At 45.3% G+C, this 19437-nt stretch overlaps 1 protein-coding gene across 3 annotated transcripts; it reads right to left on the bottom strand.

The window, feature by feature from the left end:
• Positions 1-5646: 5646 nt before the first annotated feature.
• RXFP3 (relaxin family peptide receptor 3) lies at positions 5647-11258 on the bottom strand. 3 transcript variants are annotated; one of them, XM_062612882.1, is made up of 3 exons: positions 10471-11258; positions 9623-10362; positions 5647-7718 (listed from the first exon to the last, which is right to left on the bottom strand). In XM_062612882.1, the coding sequence occupies exons 1-3, from the start codon at positions 10883-10885 to the stop codon at positions 7632-7634; spliced, it is 1242 nt and encodes a 413-aa protein (XP_062468866.1). In that variant the 5' UTR covers positions 10886-11258; the 3' UTR covers positions 5647-7631. The 3 variants fall into 3 exon arrangements, with proteins under 3 accessions (XP_062468866.1, XP_062468867.1, XP_062468865.1); XM_062612883.1 differs by having other exon boundaries at positions 9623-10553; positions 10652-10776; XM_062612881.1 differs by having other exon boundaries at positions 9623-11258.
• Positions 11259-19437: the final 8179 nt, after the last annotated feature.

Genomic DNA, 19437 nt, shown 5'->3' with positions numbered 1-19437 from the left:
CATTCCTTCCCTCCAGGGTATCAACCGAACCACACAGCTTGGTGTCATCGGCAAACTTGCTGAGGGCGCACTCAATCCCACTGTCCATGTCAGTGAGAAAGATGTTGAACAAGACCAGCCCCAACACTGATCCCTGAGGGACACCACTCGTTACTGGTCTCCAGCTGGACACTGAGCCATTGACCACAACTCTTTGCATGCGGCCATCCAGCCAGTTCTTTATCCACCGAGTGGTCCATCCATCAAATTGATGTCTCTCCAATTTAGAGACAAGGATGTCGTGTGGGACAGTGTCGAACGCTTTGCACAAGTCCAGGTAGATGACATCAACTGCTCTACCCCTGTCCATCAGTTCTGTAGCCCCATCATAGAAGGCCACCAAATTGGTCAGGCAGGATTTCCCCTTAGTGAAGCCATGCTGGCTGTCACCAAGCACCTTGTTGTTTTTCATGTGCCTTAGCATGCCTTCTAGGAGAATCTGCTCCAAGATTTTACCAGGCACAGAGGTGAGACTGACTGGTCTGTGGTTCTCTGGGTCATCCATTTTCCCCTTCTTGAAAATGGGGGTTATATTTCCTTTTTTCCAGTCATTGGGAACTTCACCTGACTGCCATGATTTCTCAAATATGATGGCCAGCGGCTTCGCAGCTTCATTCACCTGCTCCTTCAGGACCCACGGATGGAGCTCATCAGGACCCATGAACTTGTGCACATTCAAATTTTTAAGATGCTCTTGAACCAGTTTCTCTCCTACAGTGGGCCCAAGGTCTTCATTCTCACAGTCCCTGCCTCTGCCTTCCAAGACTTGGGTGGTTTGGTCAGAGCCTTTGCCAGTGAAGACCGAGGCAAAGAAGTCATTCAGAACCTCAGCCTTCTCCAAATCCTGTGTAGCCAGTTCCCCTGATAGCATCCTGAGGGGACCTATGTTGTCACTAGTCTGTTTTTTATTTGCTATGTACTTGTAGAATCCCTTCCTGTTATCTTTAATACCTCCAGCTAAGTTTAATTCTAACTGAGCCTTAGCTTTCCTAACCTGGTCCCTAGCTTCTCGGACAACATCCCTGTACTCTTCCCATGCCACCTGTCCTTGCTTCCACTTATTATATGCCTCTTTTTTCAATTGAATTTTCCTCAGCAGCTCCTTATCCATCCAAGGAGGTCTCCTGGCCCTCCTGCTGCACTTCCTTCAGGTTGGGATGCAACACTCCTGAGATTGTAGCAGGTGACCCTTGAATATCAACCAACAGTCTTGGGCCCCTCTGCCCTCTAGGGCTATATCCCATGGAACCTTCCTAAGCAGGCTCCTGAAGAGGCCAAAATCTGCTCTTTTGAAGTCCAGGGCAGTGAGCTTGCTGCACGCTCTTCTCACTGTGCTGAGGATCTCAAATTCAAGCATCTCATGATTGCTGCATCCAAGGCTGCCCTGGAGGGTCACATTTCCAACCAGCCCTTCCCTGTTGGTGAGCACGAGGTCAAGCATGGCACCGGTCCTTGTCGGCTCCTCTGTTACTTGCAGAAGGGAAGTCTAAGGAATGACATGAAGTAAGGAAAATAGTTCTGGCAAAGATGTCTTTTGTAAAAGGCTGGGAGCACCTGGAGTTGTATGGCTGGCAGATCCTAATATAAGTCAAATGTATCTGTTTTTGGGGGTGTTATACATGTATTTTATATATATGTGTGTATAAAAATATATGCCATCTTGCAATACATTTTGTGAGTTGTCAGATTTCAGCAATTTTGAGGGCTGAAGCACTTGTTCCTGTAATAGCAGGAACATAGCACGCAATCGCAATCAGAAATTTTAAGAAATATATCCCAAATATTTTTAATTGTCATAATATTGCAAAGTATGGCAATGTTGGAACACTGGTTGCCTCTGAGAGAGATGGCACCTTATCAAAGGCTAGTGGTATTTTCTGAACAGGAATTTTGGGGTTTGGAATATTTTATTTGGAACAACTTTATATCGTGTGTTCAAAATTTGAGTTATCAAGTCTATGTCTCTGAAAATGTAATCCCAACTGTAAAATTCAAATAAGATTCTTCTTTTCATTATTTGATCAGCTGTATAGACTGAGCAGTTATCTAATAGACAGTTGTAGGACACCTCTTACCTTCAGTTCAGGAGCTCGTGAGTAGCTTTCTACCTCTATATGCATCATTGGATTTGCCTATGAGTAAGGGACTGGAATTTAGCAGGAAATATCTTTTGATGGGCAAAAGGAAAAGTGTATTTCCTCTGAGTCCCCTCAGCTCTTTCAGCAGAAATAAGAAGCAGTCAAAACATTATTTTTAGATCAGTTTATGACCATAAATATAAAAGAAATTATTTGAAATTCACAGTAGGATATTATTTGAGGGCATAAAATATTTAGAGGTTATTTTCAGAATAAATGACAAACAAGAGACGTGCTAATTCTACTACATGAAAACCAACAAGGTGCTTGGTGACAGCCAGCATGGCTTCACTAAGGGGAAATCCTGCCTGACCAATTTGATGGCCTTCTATGATGGGGCTACAGAACTGATGGACAGGGGTAGAGCAGTTGATGTCATCTACCTGGACTTGTGCAGAGCGTTCGACACTGTCCCACACAACATCCTTGTCTCTAAATTGGAGGGACATCAATTTGATGAATGGACCACTCGGTGGATAAAGAACTGGCTGAATGGCCCACACAAAGAGTTGTGGTCAATGGCTCAAATGTCCAGCTAGAGACCAGTAACGAGTGGTGTCCCTCAGGGACCGTTGTTGGGACCGGTCTTGTTTAACATCTTTGTCGCTGACATGGACAGTGGGATTGAGTGCGCCCTCAGCAAGTTTGCCGATGACACCAAGCTGTGTGGTTCGGTTGATACCCTGGAGGGAAGGAATGCCATCCAGAGGGACCTTGACATGCTTGTGAGGTGGGCTGATGCCAACCTCATGAAGTTTAACCATGACAAGTGCAAGGTCCTACACCTGGGTCGGAGCAATCCCAGGCACAGCTACAGGTTGGGCAGAGAAGAGATTCAGAGCAGCCCTGTGGAGAAGGACTTGGGGGTGTTGGTGGATGAGAAAATGAACATGAGCCGGCTTCAGTGTGCGCTCACAGCCCAGAAAGCCAACTGTATCCTGGGCTGCATCAAAAGGAGCGTGACCAGCAGGTCGAGGGAGGTGATCCTGCCCCTCTACTCTGCTCTTGTGAGACCTCACCTGGAGTATTGTGTGCAGTTCTGGTGTCCTCAACATAAAAAGGACATGGAACTGTTGGAACAAGTCCAGAGAAGGGTCACGAGGATGATCAGGGGACTGGAGCACCTCCCGCATGAAGATAGGCTGAGAAAGTTTGGATGAGAAGGTTGCATGAAGACCTCATAGCAGCCTTTCAGTACAAACCCAGCTCTGTCAGCCTCTTCTAACACAGCAGATGCTCCAAGCCCTCCACCATACTGGAGCCTCTAAAGTGAGTTCACCTGCCTCTTGTACTAGGGAACCCAGAACTGGACACAGCATCCCAAGCATGGTCTCACCAGGCTGAGCCAAGAGGAAGGATCACTTGATCTGCTGGCAATGCTCTGCTTAATGTGACCAGGATGCTGCTGGCCTTTGCTCCCAGGGCACATTGATGGCTCATGTTAAACCTGTCCACCAGGATCACCAGGTCCTTTTCTTCAAAGCTGCTGAGCAGTCGACTGGGCCACTCAGCCCCTATTGGTGCTGGGATTATCCACCATCAGGTACAGGAATTCGCATTTCCCTTTGTTCAGCTGCCTGGGGTTCCTGTCAGCCCATTACTCCAGCCCATCAATGACCCTCTGAATAACGGCACAACCCTCTGCTGTATCAGTCACTCCTTCTTTTGCAGACATGCTGAGGATGCACTCTGTCCCCTCATCTAGTTCCCTAATGAAGATGTTGAACAGGACAGGACACACTATTGATCTCTGGGACCCACTGCTGGTCATTGCCCTCTAGCTGGACTTTGTGCTACTAATCATGACTCTTTAATCCTGATGGTTGTCAGTTTCAGTCCAGCTCACCTTCCTTCCACTTACCTAGTCCATACTTACCAGTTTGCCTAAGGGGATGTCAAGGGAGAGAGCATCAAAAGTCATATTTAAATCAAAATAAACAATATTCACTGTTCTCTCCTCATCTACCAAGCCAGATATCTTATCACAAAAGGTTGCCAGATTGGTCAGATGTGATTTCCCCATCATCTTAACTCTGAGCTAATTGTTGGCAGCTATGAATTCATACGGACTTTATTACCTCAGTTTTAATATTTGGTCTGAAAAGAAAATTGAAGGTATTTGTTTATTTTAGCTGTCTTGTCTAAGCTTTAAGAGAATCTCCACCAGATTCCAGTTTTATTAAGCATGAGGTTAGATGTGATTCAAAACAAAAGTGGAAAGGGTCGTTGAACAATGATGCTAGAAGTCAGTGTTTGGTAGTTAATTTGATCATTGTGCAATAAGCATACTCATTCAGTTGGTCTGTGTAGGGAAATACACAGGTCCTTGGAGAAACAGAATCTCATCCCAAGGAATGCATAAGTGAGGGAGAGAGTTGATGTCTGAGTGAGCTACCTTTATTTTGTTATTTCCCACATTGAACAGTCTGCAGCCCTCCCCAGGCAGGTAGGTCAAGGTTTCAGAAAACTTGCACAACTAAATACAGTTTCTGTGTACAGCTGCTCCTTTGGGTTTGGGTTTTTTTTTCACCCAATTTCTTCAGCCACCCTGTGAGTCTGTAGTTTACATTTAACACTTTGGGAAGGACTCCGAGGCTCTGCACAAACATAGGCTGAGAAACTTGCATATGTTCGCAAATTCATAGGGATTTGAAAGAGACAGTTTTAAGGAGAACCACTCCCTGCAACTAAAGCACACATCTAAGCCATGTTCCCAGCTCTACTTCAGCAAAGGAACCAGTTAACTGGCTGCCCAGCCTTTTCTTAGAGACTGTCTCAACTGCTGCTGCTCTTACTGATGCTGAGAATGTACACAGAGAATTTTCTTGTAACTGTTTAATCATGATAAAAAGATATTTTTAATAGTACCCCCTGAACCAATTAATCAGAATTCTCTTTTGCAGCAGGAGAGAAATAACTCTTACTAAAACTGGAGATCCAAGCTCTCATGTTGATGTCCTGGAGCTGTATTGCACCCATAACTATGCCTGCACAGGCTCAGGGATACTTGATTATATCAGAGCTTGTGTGCAGGCACTCAGGTGAATAACCATGTTTTAAAGCAGACAGTCGTGAACAAGAATGAAAGGGACTGGATGAGGTTTTTTTTATTGCTAAAGCGAGTGCCCGAATAACTTAAAGAGAAAGCAAAGCAATATTTCTCCTCAAGAGGCATTTCAAGAGGAAACCTGGAAATGTAATTGGAGGTTGTTATTACATTAAGAGCTTGGTTAGTTATTTGAGGAGGGAGGTATTTTAAAAGTCCTTAGGCAATCAAAGCCAGCACCAAATGAGGGCTTTAAAGGTTCTTTCAGTCTGTCACTAGATGTCAGCCTGCACCTTCAGGTCCCTATCATTCTGTATCATCATGCACCTCTCTCCCAGCACACCAACAGGAATATGTAACAGGAGAATAGTCACAAAAAAAAAACAAAACAAAACCTTAAGGAACTCAGAGACCATTGGTTCATATGCTTCAGCAGTGTTTATTTTACTCCACGAAAAGGTGATTGTTACAAATGAAGACAAGAAAAACTGGAGGAAACAGAACTGGTTTTGAAGTATGTTGCACTGGTTATTTAGGAAACCCCTGATTTCCTAAATTGTTGCTGATGTGTAGTCTCAAAGAAAGACCCTTTGCTCAGGCCCCACACCTGATGCTGTGTGCACACTCAGAGCAACTGTCCTTTTCTTGCAGTGCCCCAGCTGGTGCCCCTGCCCATGCAATACAGAGCCCAGATTTCATGCTCTGATAGCTGGGACTCAAAATTCCCTCTGCTCATACACAGCCAAAGCAGTGCTCTTTGGCTACATTGGTCGCACACTGACTGCGCAGCCAGAGATGCTGCTCTGGACTAAACCAATGGTTGGCCAACTGTGGGTGGGTTGTGCCCCTTCAAACAGCCCATTCACAACATACACCTGATGGACCAGTGGCTTAAGAGAGACTTGCCATCTAAATCCATGGCCTAGAAGCCCAAGGTATTTCCTATTGGGTGATTTGCAAAACATAAGGGCTTTATGTCTTTAGTGATCAGATACCTGGGCCTTTCTCTGAGCATAGTATCTTGCTAGTATTCTGGGCTAACTATGAGTTTTACTGAACATAGTCTGTTTCACTGTGTTGTTTTGCCGGCACAAAATAATGTCTACATTAACATCCACAAGAGCATATAGGCTTTGTCATGCTGAGCACCACAGAGGATGTCTTTTAGGCAGTTTACTATTTACTGAAATTCATAGTTACACTTTAGACACCTAGATAACTTTCTGTATAGTGCACAAGGACATTTAAGCATCAGGATAAGGATTAAAATTCCAGCAAGCCAAGCAAGAAACTATGCTGTTCAAAAGCAAATACAAAGAAGAGAGTCTGGCTTTGAGATTCAGCCCCTGTTCTTAAATTAGACACTTTCTCATCACCTATAGAACCATTGTTAGACCTCTCTGAACTCTGGAGTTAGGTGTTCATGGTATTCTTTTCTCACATAAGAGTGTAGCCTTCTTCATCTGCTAGTACAGGCATTAGGACTTCCTCCAGAAATATGACAGACCCAAATGCATTCCCTGCAAATCTTTTGACACATTAGGCCACTAGACTTAGAGGTCTAGAAAGCTCTCAGCTCCTGCATAGCATATGGAAACTTTAATGGAACCAGAACCTAGGAGAAAGTTAATTATTGTACTTTGAAAGGGCAGACCTAAAATCCAGACCTGGATCCACTCTTCTGCATTTATAAGGAAAAAAAAAATCTTGGCACTTCCTCTGTGAGGCTCACACTCTAACCACTATGCTGTAGAGTATTCAAGGGCTTGCTTTCCCTTCATGATCCAGCAATGGTGAGCAACTCATGCAACAGGGAACTGTTTCAAGCCAGAGGATTCAAGCACATTCACGAAGTAACCCTGATATTCAGCCATTCCCCAGGGATGTAGAATGGGAAAGCTGAGACTTATAGCTGGTGGGCAAAAGCTCTGCCCACTTATTTAATGTTTCAAAAGGGTAGAGGAAGGAGCACAATTTACACATGCACTGAAGGTGAGACAGGAGAAGCATAACCAGACACAGAAGCAAAGGGATGGGGGGAATGAGTTAAGATCACAGCTGCTTCTAACTTAGTGTGGCCTGACACAGGGTGTACCATGTTGGCATGCAGAGATGCCTCCCTCACCTAAACACCATGGCCAGGCCCAACAGAGATCCCCATGAAGCAGAGTGAGAAATGCTACAGACTTAAGCAGATTTAGGCATGCTCAAGAACAGACTTCTAGGCACAAAATATTTTACTAGAAAAAACTTCAAATACCTACAGACTTCAACTGGCAGAACAACTTCAAGAAGTCAGGACTTAGGAACTTGGTAATCATACAGTTTTAGAAGCTCAAGTTCTTCTGTGGATATATCAGATTTCTTCAGTCTTCGCATCTGTGTAAGTATGTCCATCAGCTGCCAGCTCACTTCTGCTGTTCTCCAGACACCTTGCAAATCACTATCTTCGCAGTTAGCGATGGATCCAAGTCTCTAGTAGAAGTCTCTTCTGCCTTGAAAAAAACAGAACAACAGCTTCTCCTTTCAAATAGCAGAACCAGCTGCTTTGAGACCAAACCCAAATTTCACAACAGGAGTTACTGACATGTACAGTAACACAATCTGCAAAGCATAGTTGCCACTAATGGCACTGCAATTTTCTCTGGACAGAAACAGCAACTTTGTTCCACATCAGTACTTAGAGGTGACAAAAAACCCTCTGCAGAAGGTTTTTTTTCCTCCTCTGTAGAAATGCTTTTTTAGCTGGGTCAGGCAGATGTTGGCATTAGGCTGCAGGGAAAGAGGCTAGAAACAGAGAGGGGTTTGAATACAGTATTTATATATTCATCCTATATGCAGTACTGGGGATTAAGAAACTTGTATTTTGACAAAAGCTGCATTTTTCTATCTTTTAAAATAAATATTTTAACATTTCCATTTTTTTTTCTCATAATTTAAATATTTTTTTTAAAGCAAATCTATAACCTTATTATTAAAACTTTCACAGCTTAAAATTACACTTTTTTCATGCCCTTATAAAGTCCATTTCAGACCAACCTCAAATTATTTCCTAGATCTTTCTAGGAACACAGGCTGGGACAGGCATTATCCCTGCCCTTCTACAGGGTGTGACAGCACTGAATGGCAGGTTCCAGGGCTGCTCATACCAGAGTAATTGAAACAGAGTTAATTGAAACACTGGCAAGTATCAGCGCAGACCCTTGACAACCACTTCTGCAGAGCAAAAACCTTTTGTGATTGCTTCAGCTGAACCAGAATTGAGCAAGCAGCTTGAAATGGCTACAGTTTGTACCTTCTTCCTTTTTGTTTTATGTGCAGTTGTGTTGATTTCCTGGAGCGGGATACCAAGTCTGAAGCACAGCAAGAACAAATCCTGCAGCCTCAGGACCCTAGGAGAGGTGCCTGCCTTGCTGCACATGGTTTGGGGATGCAAATTTAACACCCCCCCCAGCAGCCTGGAGAGAGCTGGGCAACAGAATGTCAGGGGGCTCACATGCTCCCCTCCAAACCCAGCCAAGCAGCACCTCTCCATGAAGCTGCAAGTCCTGTCCTTGGGTTTCTCCTTGGCTTTCTGGGTTGCTCAACACTCTGGTAGAAGCAGAGGGGACAGGAGGAGCTGGAAAAGCAAATTTGACTCAGCTCTGGGGGGAGCACAGTGCTCCTTGTCCCCTCTCTTTTCTAAGTCCCTAAAAGAGGGGAAAAGGCCAAGCCTAATCAAGCAGGAGCCTTGTACCCACTTGTCCTGACTGTTCCTATAAGGGCAGGTGTGAAATAGAATGCAGGCTGCCTGATCTCTGTGCCCACACTGGCGCCCTGAGAGCTCCAAGCTGGCATCATTTACAATGCTACACAGCAGTGAGAAAGCAACCCAACCCTCCCACCTCAAACACACATGCACAGGGGCAGGAGGGCTGCTGTTCTCCTGCTGCTTGCACCTCCAGGCTGGGGGGACACAGTCAAAGCCACCCAGCCCCTTTCCTCCCTTACACATCCTCATCCTCCCTGGATGGAACCCTGCCACCCTCTCCATTGCCTGTTCCCAAGAACAGCTACAAGCACTAAAAGCTCCTAGAGACACTGCAACCCACCCTGCCTCCTTCTACTCCTGTTCCCTACTCTGAGAAACTTTTTCAAGAAAATATTTTTCATCAACAAGCTTCCAAGAGCAGAGACAACCCCAAAAGAGCATGTCTCAGACAGAAGCCCTCCATTACCCGTCTCTCCTCCCCTCGACCCTATCACGCATTCAATATCCCAGGGTCACATCTTACACAAACCCCACAGTCCCACCCCCAAAAGCCCCCTGCCCATCTCAGCAGTGCTGCTCCGCGGAGCTAGCGGGCAGCAGGTCATGGCGGCTGCTGTACATCACCACCCCAGGTGGGTAGTAGACTACCTCCGGCTGGATGGTTGCATGAGGGCAAGAAGTAGCGACAGGCTGGACAGGCTGGTCAGGCACCAGGGCATGCAGGACCTGCTCCTCCTGCTCGGGTTTGGTGGTGTTGGTGAAAGGACGCATGGTGGTGAGGGAAGGTGAGGTGATTCTCCAGAGGAGGCTCTTCAGTGAGCTGCGAAACTCCCTGCGCATGAGGCAGTAGAGGATGGGATTGAGGCAGCTGTTGGAGTGTGCCAGGCACACGCTGATGGGGAAGAAGTACACTTGGGAGAGGAAATACTCGGTACTGAAGTTCACCACGTTGAGTTTGATGAGGATGCCCCATGTTGTGAGTGCTTGATTAGGCAGCCAACACAAGAAGAAAGCCAGCACAACGATGGACACTGACCTAGTCACTTTGGCACGGCGCTTGGAACCGAGGCCACTGCACTTGCTGCCAACATGTTTCTCATTAATGAAGCGTACCAGGAGCAAGTAGCAGAGGCTGATGATTATCAGTGGCACCACAAAGCCCAGCAGCACCTTCTGGATGTGATACATACCCAGCCAGAACTGGGCATTGCTGCCTCGGCCTTCGGGGAACTTGACAAGACAGAGCACATCATCAAAGACAGTGGCAGTGGTGGAAAAAATGGCATGGGGCAGGGAAGCCAGGATAGCCAACAGCCAGATGAGTACACAAAGCCACTTGGCAGAGCAGCAGCCACCCAGTGGGTCACCTCTCTGGTGATTCTTCAAGGCTGTAGACACAGAGTGGTATCGAGCTATACTCATGGCAGTGAGAAAAAAGACACTGGCATACATATTCATGGCTGTCACATAGGAGACAATCTTACACATTGCCTTACCAAAGAGCCAGTTGAAATCCAATGCATTCTCCACTGCCCAGAACGGCAATGTCAGCACAAACTGGAAGTCGGTCACTGCCAGGCTGGTTACAAAGAGGTTAATAGGGGACTTTCTCCAGCCTTGCTTGATTTTCATCAGGTAGAGGACCAGCAGGTTGCCCACCAGCCCCAGCGCACATACCACAGAGTACACCAGCGAGATGACAATCCGCACCACATCGGAGCTGTCCCCTTGCACCCCATCAGCTCGCTCCAGGTTGGTGTTCTTGAAGAACTGCAGGAAGGACACATTGCTCCCGTTGCCCATCTGGGAATCCTCCAGGAAATCCAGCGGCACGTTCCAGGATTCCCAATCCGCTACGTCCTTCACGCCGACAGCAGGTGAGCAGTCACTGCTCTCACAAGGGTCTCCCATCCCATACCAGGGAGGGCGGCGGGTCCGGGGGAGGTTTTCTTCAGACCCCCGAGCTAGCAGCGGGAGGCAGTCTCTGGGGGAAGCAGTCTCTCCTGGAGGCAGTCTCCGCGGGGACACCGACTGTGTCTCTTCGGCCCGACAGACCGGCACCGATCCCGCTGCTCGCCGCGTTTATATAGGCGCCGGCGGAAAGGAGCATGCGCGGTGAGCGGGGAGCTCTCCCGGGTGCTGAGAGCGGGCGGCCGTGACCCCGCCCACCCGCCCCCGCGGGACCCACATCGGGTCCGTTCGCACTGCTCACCGCCGTCCCGATCCTCCCGTCCGCCCCCTCGGGACCAGCACCGGGTCCGTCCCCATTGCCCGCTGCCGCCCCTTTCAGCCCGCCGGCCCCGGGGAACCAGCACAGGGTCCGTCCCCGCTGCTCATCACCGCCCCGTTTCTCCCTCCCAGGGTTCGTCCCCTTTCCCCACTGCCGTCACATTCTGCCCTCATCGGGTGCGTCCCTGTTGCTCACCGCCGTCCCGTTCCTCCCGTCCCGCCCCGTGGGACCCGCATAGTTTCCGTTACCGCTGCTCACCGCTGCTCCGTTCCGCCCTCCCGGCCCAGCGGGAACCGCATAGGGTCAGTTCCTGCTGCTCACCTACGCCCCGTTCTGCCCGTCCTGCCCCGCTGGACCCGCGCAAGGTCCGTCCTCGCTGCTCACCTCCGCCCCGTTCTGCCCGTCCTGCCCCGCGGGACCCTCACCGGGTCCATCCCCGCTGCTCCCCGCAGCCCTGGACCTCCCGCAGGGAGCCGTGCATGCTAACCGAGAGGGCGGCGCGGTTCCGCAGTCACGGGTTGGCTGGTGCCCTGTCGCAGAAGATCCCCTGCCATTCCCGGGCAGTGCTGCGGACGTAGCTCCCGAAACACCCCTGCCTCAGAAACCTCGGCGCCAACCCTAGGAGTGCTTGTTTATCCCCAGATAACCACATTCCGGACAGGGACCAACACCTTTCCTTCTTTCGGGACATCGGGAGACGGTGGCTATTCCTAATTTTAAAATGAACGGCAAGGACAACAAAGCTATAAAGTTTTGCTAGGCGGGCAACAAGGACGGTGGGCAGAAGCCGCTTCCCCGGGATGCAGAAGGGCAGGCGTAAGTCCCGGCCACCCCATGCCCGCCCGCAGGGGGCCCCGGAGCGCCGGCGAGCGGCCGGCATCTTCCAGGGGAGCTCGGCAGCGACTGCCCGCCGGGTCCCTGTCCTGCGCGGCTCCCAAAACTCGCCTTCCGGCCAAGCTTGTGGCAGGCACAAAAAGCAAGAGGTGGGAATAGAAACCGAGGCTTTCCTTCCTCCATTCTGCTTTTAAACAAATCGACACAAGCGTGCAGTTTGAAAACTAAGTAGATTCTAAATACACCTAAATCGAGCACTGTGAATCAGCCGTTTGGGGCAGCCTCTTCACTCTGAGGGTGGTAAGACACTGGTACATGTTGCCAAGAGAAGCTGCGGCTGACCCCATGCCTGGCAGTGTTCAAGGCCAGGTTGGACGGGGCTTGGAGCACCCTGCTCTAGTGGAAGGTGTCCCTGCCCATGACAGGGGGCTGGAAGCAGATGATGTGTCAGGTCCCTTCCTACCCAATCATTCTGTGATTCTATGATCCAGATTTAACAAGTAAATTATTTCTCCATAATCTTTAAACTGATTAATCCTACTGAAATTCCTCCAAAGGCAACGCCATGTGTGCTGTTTGTTGCCAGCAGCATGGTCATTGCTTTAGTTTATACCTACAGAGACCCTCTGAAAGTATCACCCATATTTTGGGAGAGCTAAAGGCTGAATGGAACAAGACTCATTAGGAAGTTTTGTACATCATATTGCATACAATGAGGGTACAACTTACTGGAATTAGCAGTACAGTGCTCTGGGAAGGTTTAGTCTCCAAATTACTTGCTACACTAAATACACTGGTACTAGAACAAAACAAAACAAACAAACAAAAAAGTGCCTTCAAAAGACTGACTATTGCAGGACTTGAAAAATGGACTCCTGGCGTTTCTTTCCCACTCCCTCCAAATTGCAGTTTTTTTCTAGCTTCCATATCTCTTAATTACTGACTAGGGTGGCATTCAGGCAGTGTTTTCAATAGCAGGGCTTTAAGTTGCATCCCTTAGCCTGCTGGATGGCAACAGTTTCTCGAATTCTCTTGTCCAAAGCAAAACATCCTTGCAGTGAACCCTGACAACCCTATCAGCCCCACCGATGTTTCACAGTCCCATGTGAAACAGCACAGGCAGGAGAGAAAGCCAAGAATCTTTCAACACCAGTAGTGCAACAACCACATACACAAGCAAAGGGAAAATACCAAGTTTTTATCAGAACCACACCACTGCCAAGGTTCTGCAGACAATACAGGAGGTGAAGTGTCCGCCGGCCCTCAGCAGCACCAGGGGCCTTAGCAGTAGTGTCAACACATATCCAAAACTAAAGTTAGTAAAATATTTGAAATAGACGAGTTCTTGTTCAGTTTTCCCCCCTCTACATAGTCCTTCCACTATTAGCTCACAAGAACAAAATCATCAGTAACTGAGCCTTGCAGAGACTATGACATACTCACTTGGTAAATCATTAGCAGGATGGACACTGCAGAAGCGGATTTCTTCCAGATTGAATTCTACCCTATCCTGATCACACTGCTGCCTACATGCCCAATTTTAAGTATCTCACCGGAAAAATTGCAGAAACCCTGTCTTGCACAAAATAGTTTCTTCTACCATTTGAATATTTCCCTTCTCAGGAGAACATCTTGTCAATGTATTGCAGAGGCTGAACAGTAGTAAAGAATCAGAAAGGGGAGGGGGATGGAAATCATGTCTGAAGGTATGTTGCTTTTTTTTGTTTGCCACTCAGAGAAAGCAATAGAGTGTGAACTGAGGTACCTCACAGAATACTGGCAGTGGCTTCTGAACTCAGGCTGCAAGTGTGAAAGTTTTTTGCTCATATTCTGACCATCAGATAAATTCCTTTTCAGTCTTGGGTTTGTCTTTTTTTGTTGTTTTTTGTTTTTTTTTCATCATTCTTCATCTCAGAGAAGACGTTTTAGAGGAAGGTAAGGAACCTTCTACACCTAGATGAATAATAAAATTAATACTTACAGAATAATTTATTCATTACACCACCAACTCTCCGGCAGCCAGAAAAAAAATGTCAAGAAAAGTAACAGCTGTTTTCAAAAAGTATTGCAAGATTCACCAGATAAGCTAAGGCTTATTATCCTGGAAAATACTGTCTTCTATCTGTTCCTTATTTATTCCACTAATCTGACCAAAGGCTTGTTGCTTTTGCCTTTTTGGAGTCTTCTATTTATCAAAGTGTCAGTGAAATTTGTGTTACTGACTCAATCTTTTTGAAGACTGAAATAGTTTGATGACATAGGCTTTTGGGATGTATTCTGGTGGTAATGGGGAAATAATGACTGATTTGTTTACTTCAGAAATCTCAAATTGATCCTGTAGAGTTCTGTAAGAGGCTTTTGGGGGTTTATATAGTACCATACTAAAATAATCCATGGGGCTAAAGCTGCTAGTTTGCCTTCAGATAGCATCAATCTGCACAGTAAACTTGAAAAGCTTGCACCAGTTTAGACCACCAACAGAAACTGCCCATTGATGTTGACTATACTGTACCAGAGATAAACGTGTCCATCCAGGTATTCAGATATCCGTTAAAGTGTTTCAGATAAATGTGACAAATAAACATTTGCTGAAAATCATAATTTTCCTAGAATTTACCCTGAAGGATCTCTTAGCATTCTTCACTTCCTTTACAGACCTAGTACACAGATGAAAGATCGATTATGATTACAACTGTGACTGAACCAGCTATATGCTGTTGTGAAATATTTTGGCAAGTGAAACGTTCTGTTTTCAATATGAAGGTAATTTTTGCAGCTCAGAGCAGGTTTTTGAAATACTATCACTATTTTAAGTACAGAAACATGGGACTATTTCTCAGGCCATTTTTGTAGCAGCAAAGGCTATTTTAATCTTTTTCTATCCAACGTACTGAAACAATGAGTAGTAATAGTAAAGCTCTTGAACAGATTTCATTAAAAAGAGTTATTAACATGTGTTACTTAAATGGGCTTTATATTATTCTTAAATGTTGCATTCTTGCTCTGGAATTCTGTTTCATGAATAATTGTTTTGATGGCATTTTTTCTTCTCATTAAGCAGAACGTTGGAGCAGGAGAAGGAAACAGAAATAGGAAAAAAGGGACATAGCATATTTATTTATTTTCTCACTTCTAATTTTTGGAATCTCGATGATGTTCCTTTGGGGGTTTTATGGGCTCAGGGCTACAACCTCACGCTTTTGACTAAATTTGGACAACAACTGTTAACAGTTACATTTTGAACTGGATTTTACAAATGTATTTTCTCCATCCTGTGAGTGAAAGTTAGGTGTGACTTGGTATTCATCCAGCATGGGAAGATTTTCAGGCAATTCTTTTCTTAAAAGTGTAGAAGGAAATGTATACAGGTTTTCATATAAATTCTCAGTTAGATACCACAATCAACATAGTCAGATAACACAATGATCGTACTATGATAGGTACACTTCACGAACCACAAACATATTCTCCCGAAAGCATTATTTAAACACAGATAAAAATCTTTATTAAAAAAGAAAAATAAATACTACTTTGATCATGTTCACATCATCTCCTCATTTGCTTTCTAGGTAGATCACTGAGAATATATTTTCCTGGAACTGATTCTTACGAGAAGTTAATTTCAAAGTGACCTGTTGCTCTGGAAATGTGCTTTAAAACAGTTAATATGGATAGTTAAGACCAAATGAACTTTCAAATTCACACAGTCCAAGCAAGGAACTATAATTTTGGTGATTTAGCTCACCAACTACAAAAACCAATCCATCCTTGAGGACTGATCAGGAATCTGAATGTGAGCATCCCAAAAATTTTCACATAATAGAATCATCGACTACTTCAGAGTTTGTTTCTTTCTGTTACTGGAATCTACCCACAGACATACCTTAAGTGGGATGCCGGCAAATACTTTTTTGCATGAGTAACTTAGGAAATTCAAAAAAATCTTCAAAGACTACAACAAAATTGAAATTGAGAGATCCAGCAGTGTCTCTGATACAGTTACTTAGCTGTGTTAGGAGGCTGCATCTCTATGAGAAAGAGGAAAATAAGATTTTAAAAAACATACTCATAAATTTCCATCTAAATCTGTATAAGGAAAAAAAAAATAAAAAATCAATGGATGCACAGTAATTACCCAGCAAACTGTCCACAGAGTCTCTGGGATTCAAGGTAATTCCCTTTCAGTTCATCTCTCTGCTAATACTTGGTATCTTTAACACAGCCCACCACATCGTAGGGGATTCATCTGCTCAACATTTCTTGTCCAAACAACTTGTTAAACTGCCTGTATAGTTAATAGATAATCAGGTCTGGACAGACTTTTACCTCATATGTGACAGAAAGAGATGTGTTATCCTACAGAGGTTATCTTCTCTCCCTACTTACTGAAGGAACAGACAAGCAGGCATATATTAGATGCATATTAGATATTTAAACTTTGGGCAAGAGAATCTCATTCTTAGTAAAGCAAAATTTCCTGACTGCCTTCATCTGGGCTTCATTTTGTAGCAACTTCTCAATGCCAAATCAAACAATTTATGTTGCAATTCCTCACTGCTCACAACCTCTGCTTTTCTGTCCCTCTGTACACATTTATACATGCAAATAAATTCCTATACACACATTTCTTTCACTGCTGTCCTGGAAGTCTACTTAAATTTAATAGAATCTAGATATTGATTGTACCTGGATTGTCAATCCAGGCTGCACCATGTCTTTTCATCATGTATCTTAGTTTTTTCTCACCTGTACAGGCTTTTCTGTGTTGAGCTGCAGGCACTGAACTGCAATACATTTGTGGCCAAAAGAACACAGCTGATATAGTGTTGTATTCTTTTTCTAATTGAGGTTATTAAAAAAAAAAAAATGCTCTTATATTCACAAAAGGCTCTAAATTCTCAGGTTATGCCTCTCTGGAACAGGAAACTACTAATTTATTCCTTATAATTAGATTTTTCCAATTCGTTGTGAATGACTGAATAGCTTTTCAGGTAGGCACCTTATATTAATTCCCATAAATGCTCTACTACATCAGGTCTGTACTGGGAAGACACAGTGACATTCACTTAAATAGCTGGCCTCAGTATGTCCTCACAGCAGGAAAGTGCTTTCTGCTTGTGCCATTGCTTCCCAATTAAACTCTATGTGGCTCTGTCAGCTATAGCCACAGCATCCCTTAAGCAGGAACTCTACTGTCCCCCAGAGTATTTTCTGACACTGTGCCCACTGAATCATTTCTTCTGTGTATCTGCATGCTGGCACAAAGGGCAGGAAGTTATAGATGTTTCAGATCAGATTCCCACACTTCTCCATTCTGTATGACTTTTCCATATACAGTTTTCAGTCATTAAAAAAAAAAAAAATCAAAACAAAACACCCACATTCCCACAAATCCTCTTGAGTTCCTAAAGCTTTTATTTCTTCATCATTTCCTGATTTTTTTCTTTCTTTCACATGATGCTATCTGGAGAAGGGATAACAGGGAAGAAGAAGAAAGGAGTAACAGGTTGAAAGAGTTAGCCCAGAATGAGAAACTCTGTAGTCTCAGGAAAGGGCAGAATGAAAAACATCTCGTGCTTGGAGAGAATTGTAAGTAATGTGAATGAACTTTTCCTGCTGAGGATAAAACCAAGATAGAATCCTGCACGAAGTACTATTTGCCTCACATCAGACATGGTGAACACCCACTCAAAAAGATTACTGGAAATTTGAGCAAATAGTTAAATGCCTCTCACAGAAGGGTTGTTTTCCTAACTGCCTTCCAGAAGTTTGTTAAACCAATACTTTGTAAACATACACCTATACCTTGAACTTTCACCCCTTCTTTCCAACGCTCCTAACCTGTTCTGTTCATTTTACAATCCTTCTCTTTTTTTTATTCCATTTACTGTAGATACTTTCTTATTCTCCAATTTAATTATTTTTAAATATTCACTGCAAACTGTATTGATTGTTTATGCAACAATTGTCAAGCGTTTTTAAAATGTCAGGTATTGCAGGCATTACATCAATTTCAGGACACACTTAGCTTTAAATTGATTTCAGGGAAGTACTGATAAATTGCTAAGCATGCTACAGTATCTAATGTCACAAAGTCTAATGCTTGCTATGTGACTAGACTATTCAAAGAATCCTAACAGCAAGCACACCAGGGAACTTCTCACTGTAACAGGCAAGATAACAATATTCATATGCTGGATATATGTCAGCTATATTAAAATAAATAACTTGCAATCTTCTCTTGGCAAGTGTTGTTGGATATTGAGTATTACACAAAATCATCCTTTTTTGCATGGTCTGTGTCCTTCCATTAGCTGAAAGAGAGAACATTATGACTCATAAATCAAATATCATTCTTTTATAAATATATTCTGTTTCCAGACTTATCATGTCTTGAGCCTGGGAGAAGCCACATTTCTATGTGATTTAAAAATCCTTGGAGTTTTAACTCTTTCTTGCACTTGTGTTCTCAGGAGTTTGAGGCTCACAGTTCTCACGCTTATGGCAGCCATTCGCCCTTGGGAAAGTTTGAGCAAAAGAATGAACATAATTAAGCGCAGATTGCCATGAAACTATCCAAGAAACCCATGGTAGAGTCAATTTTAAGCAGAGGGCTATTGAAGCTTACAAGGAACGCACCCCACGTCTCAAGGACAGGACAGCACCAAAGCAGTGCCCTGGGCACCTGCCTGTGGTACCTGGGGAGCTGCAGCCAGGGCAGCCTCGGCAGAGGCCTCATGAGAATATCTTTGGTGAAAAGTACATGGCACACACTTAAAAATGCGGTGCAGGGCTATGAGAAACCTTCCCTACAAAGGCAGGACATTCAGATGTAACCCCAATGTGGCAACACACTGCTAAAGCACAGGAATGGCCTCTGTGCCCCAGGGAGACAATCTGGAAGCTGAGCTCTGGATGTGCAGGGGCCCGAGGCCCTGGCTGGGCCCTGAGGGGTCCTGGTTGCCTCAGGTGGAGTGAGCTCCCACAGCCCCTTGCCATTGCAACAGGCTGCGTGTTGAACACTCTTGTGCTTCAAGCACCTTCTCCTCAAGCTTGGTGCAGAGACCAAGCTGGGTGGGAGTGCTGCTCTGCTGGAGGGTAGGAGGCTCTGCAGAAGGATCTGGACAGGCTGGATCCATGGGTGGTGGCCAGTGGGTTGAGGCTCAACAAGGCAAAGTGCCAGGTCCTGCACCTGAGCCACAACAACCCCATGCAATGCTCCAGGCTTGGGGAAGAGTGGCTGGAAACTGCTCACGGAAAAGGACCTGGGGGTGCTGATTGATGGAGCTGAACATGAGCAGCTTGTGCCCAGGCAGCCAAGAAGCCAACAGCATCCTGACCTGTACCAGCAATAGTGTGGCAGCAGGGCCAGGGCAGTGATCATCCCCCTGCACTGGGC

This window comes from Pezoporus occidentalis, unplaced genomic scaffold (genome assembly GCF_034315485.1).
Source record: "Pezoporus occidentalis ecotype Australia unplaced genomic scaffold, CSIRO_AGI_Poc_V1 ctg162, whole genome shotgun sequence".
NCBI classification, from domain to species: Eukaryota; Metazoa; Chordata; class Aves; order Psittaciformes; family Psittacidae; genus Pezoporus; species Pezoporus occidentalis.
This window is presented reverse-complemented; position numbering and strand designations above follow the sequence as displayed.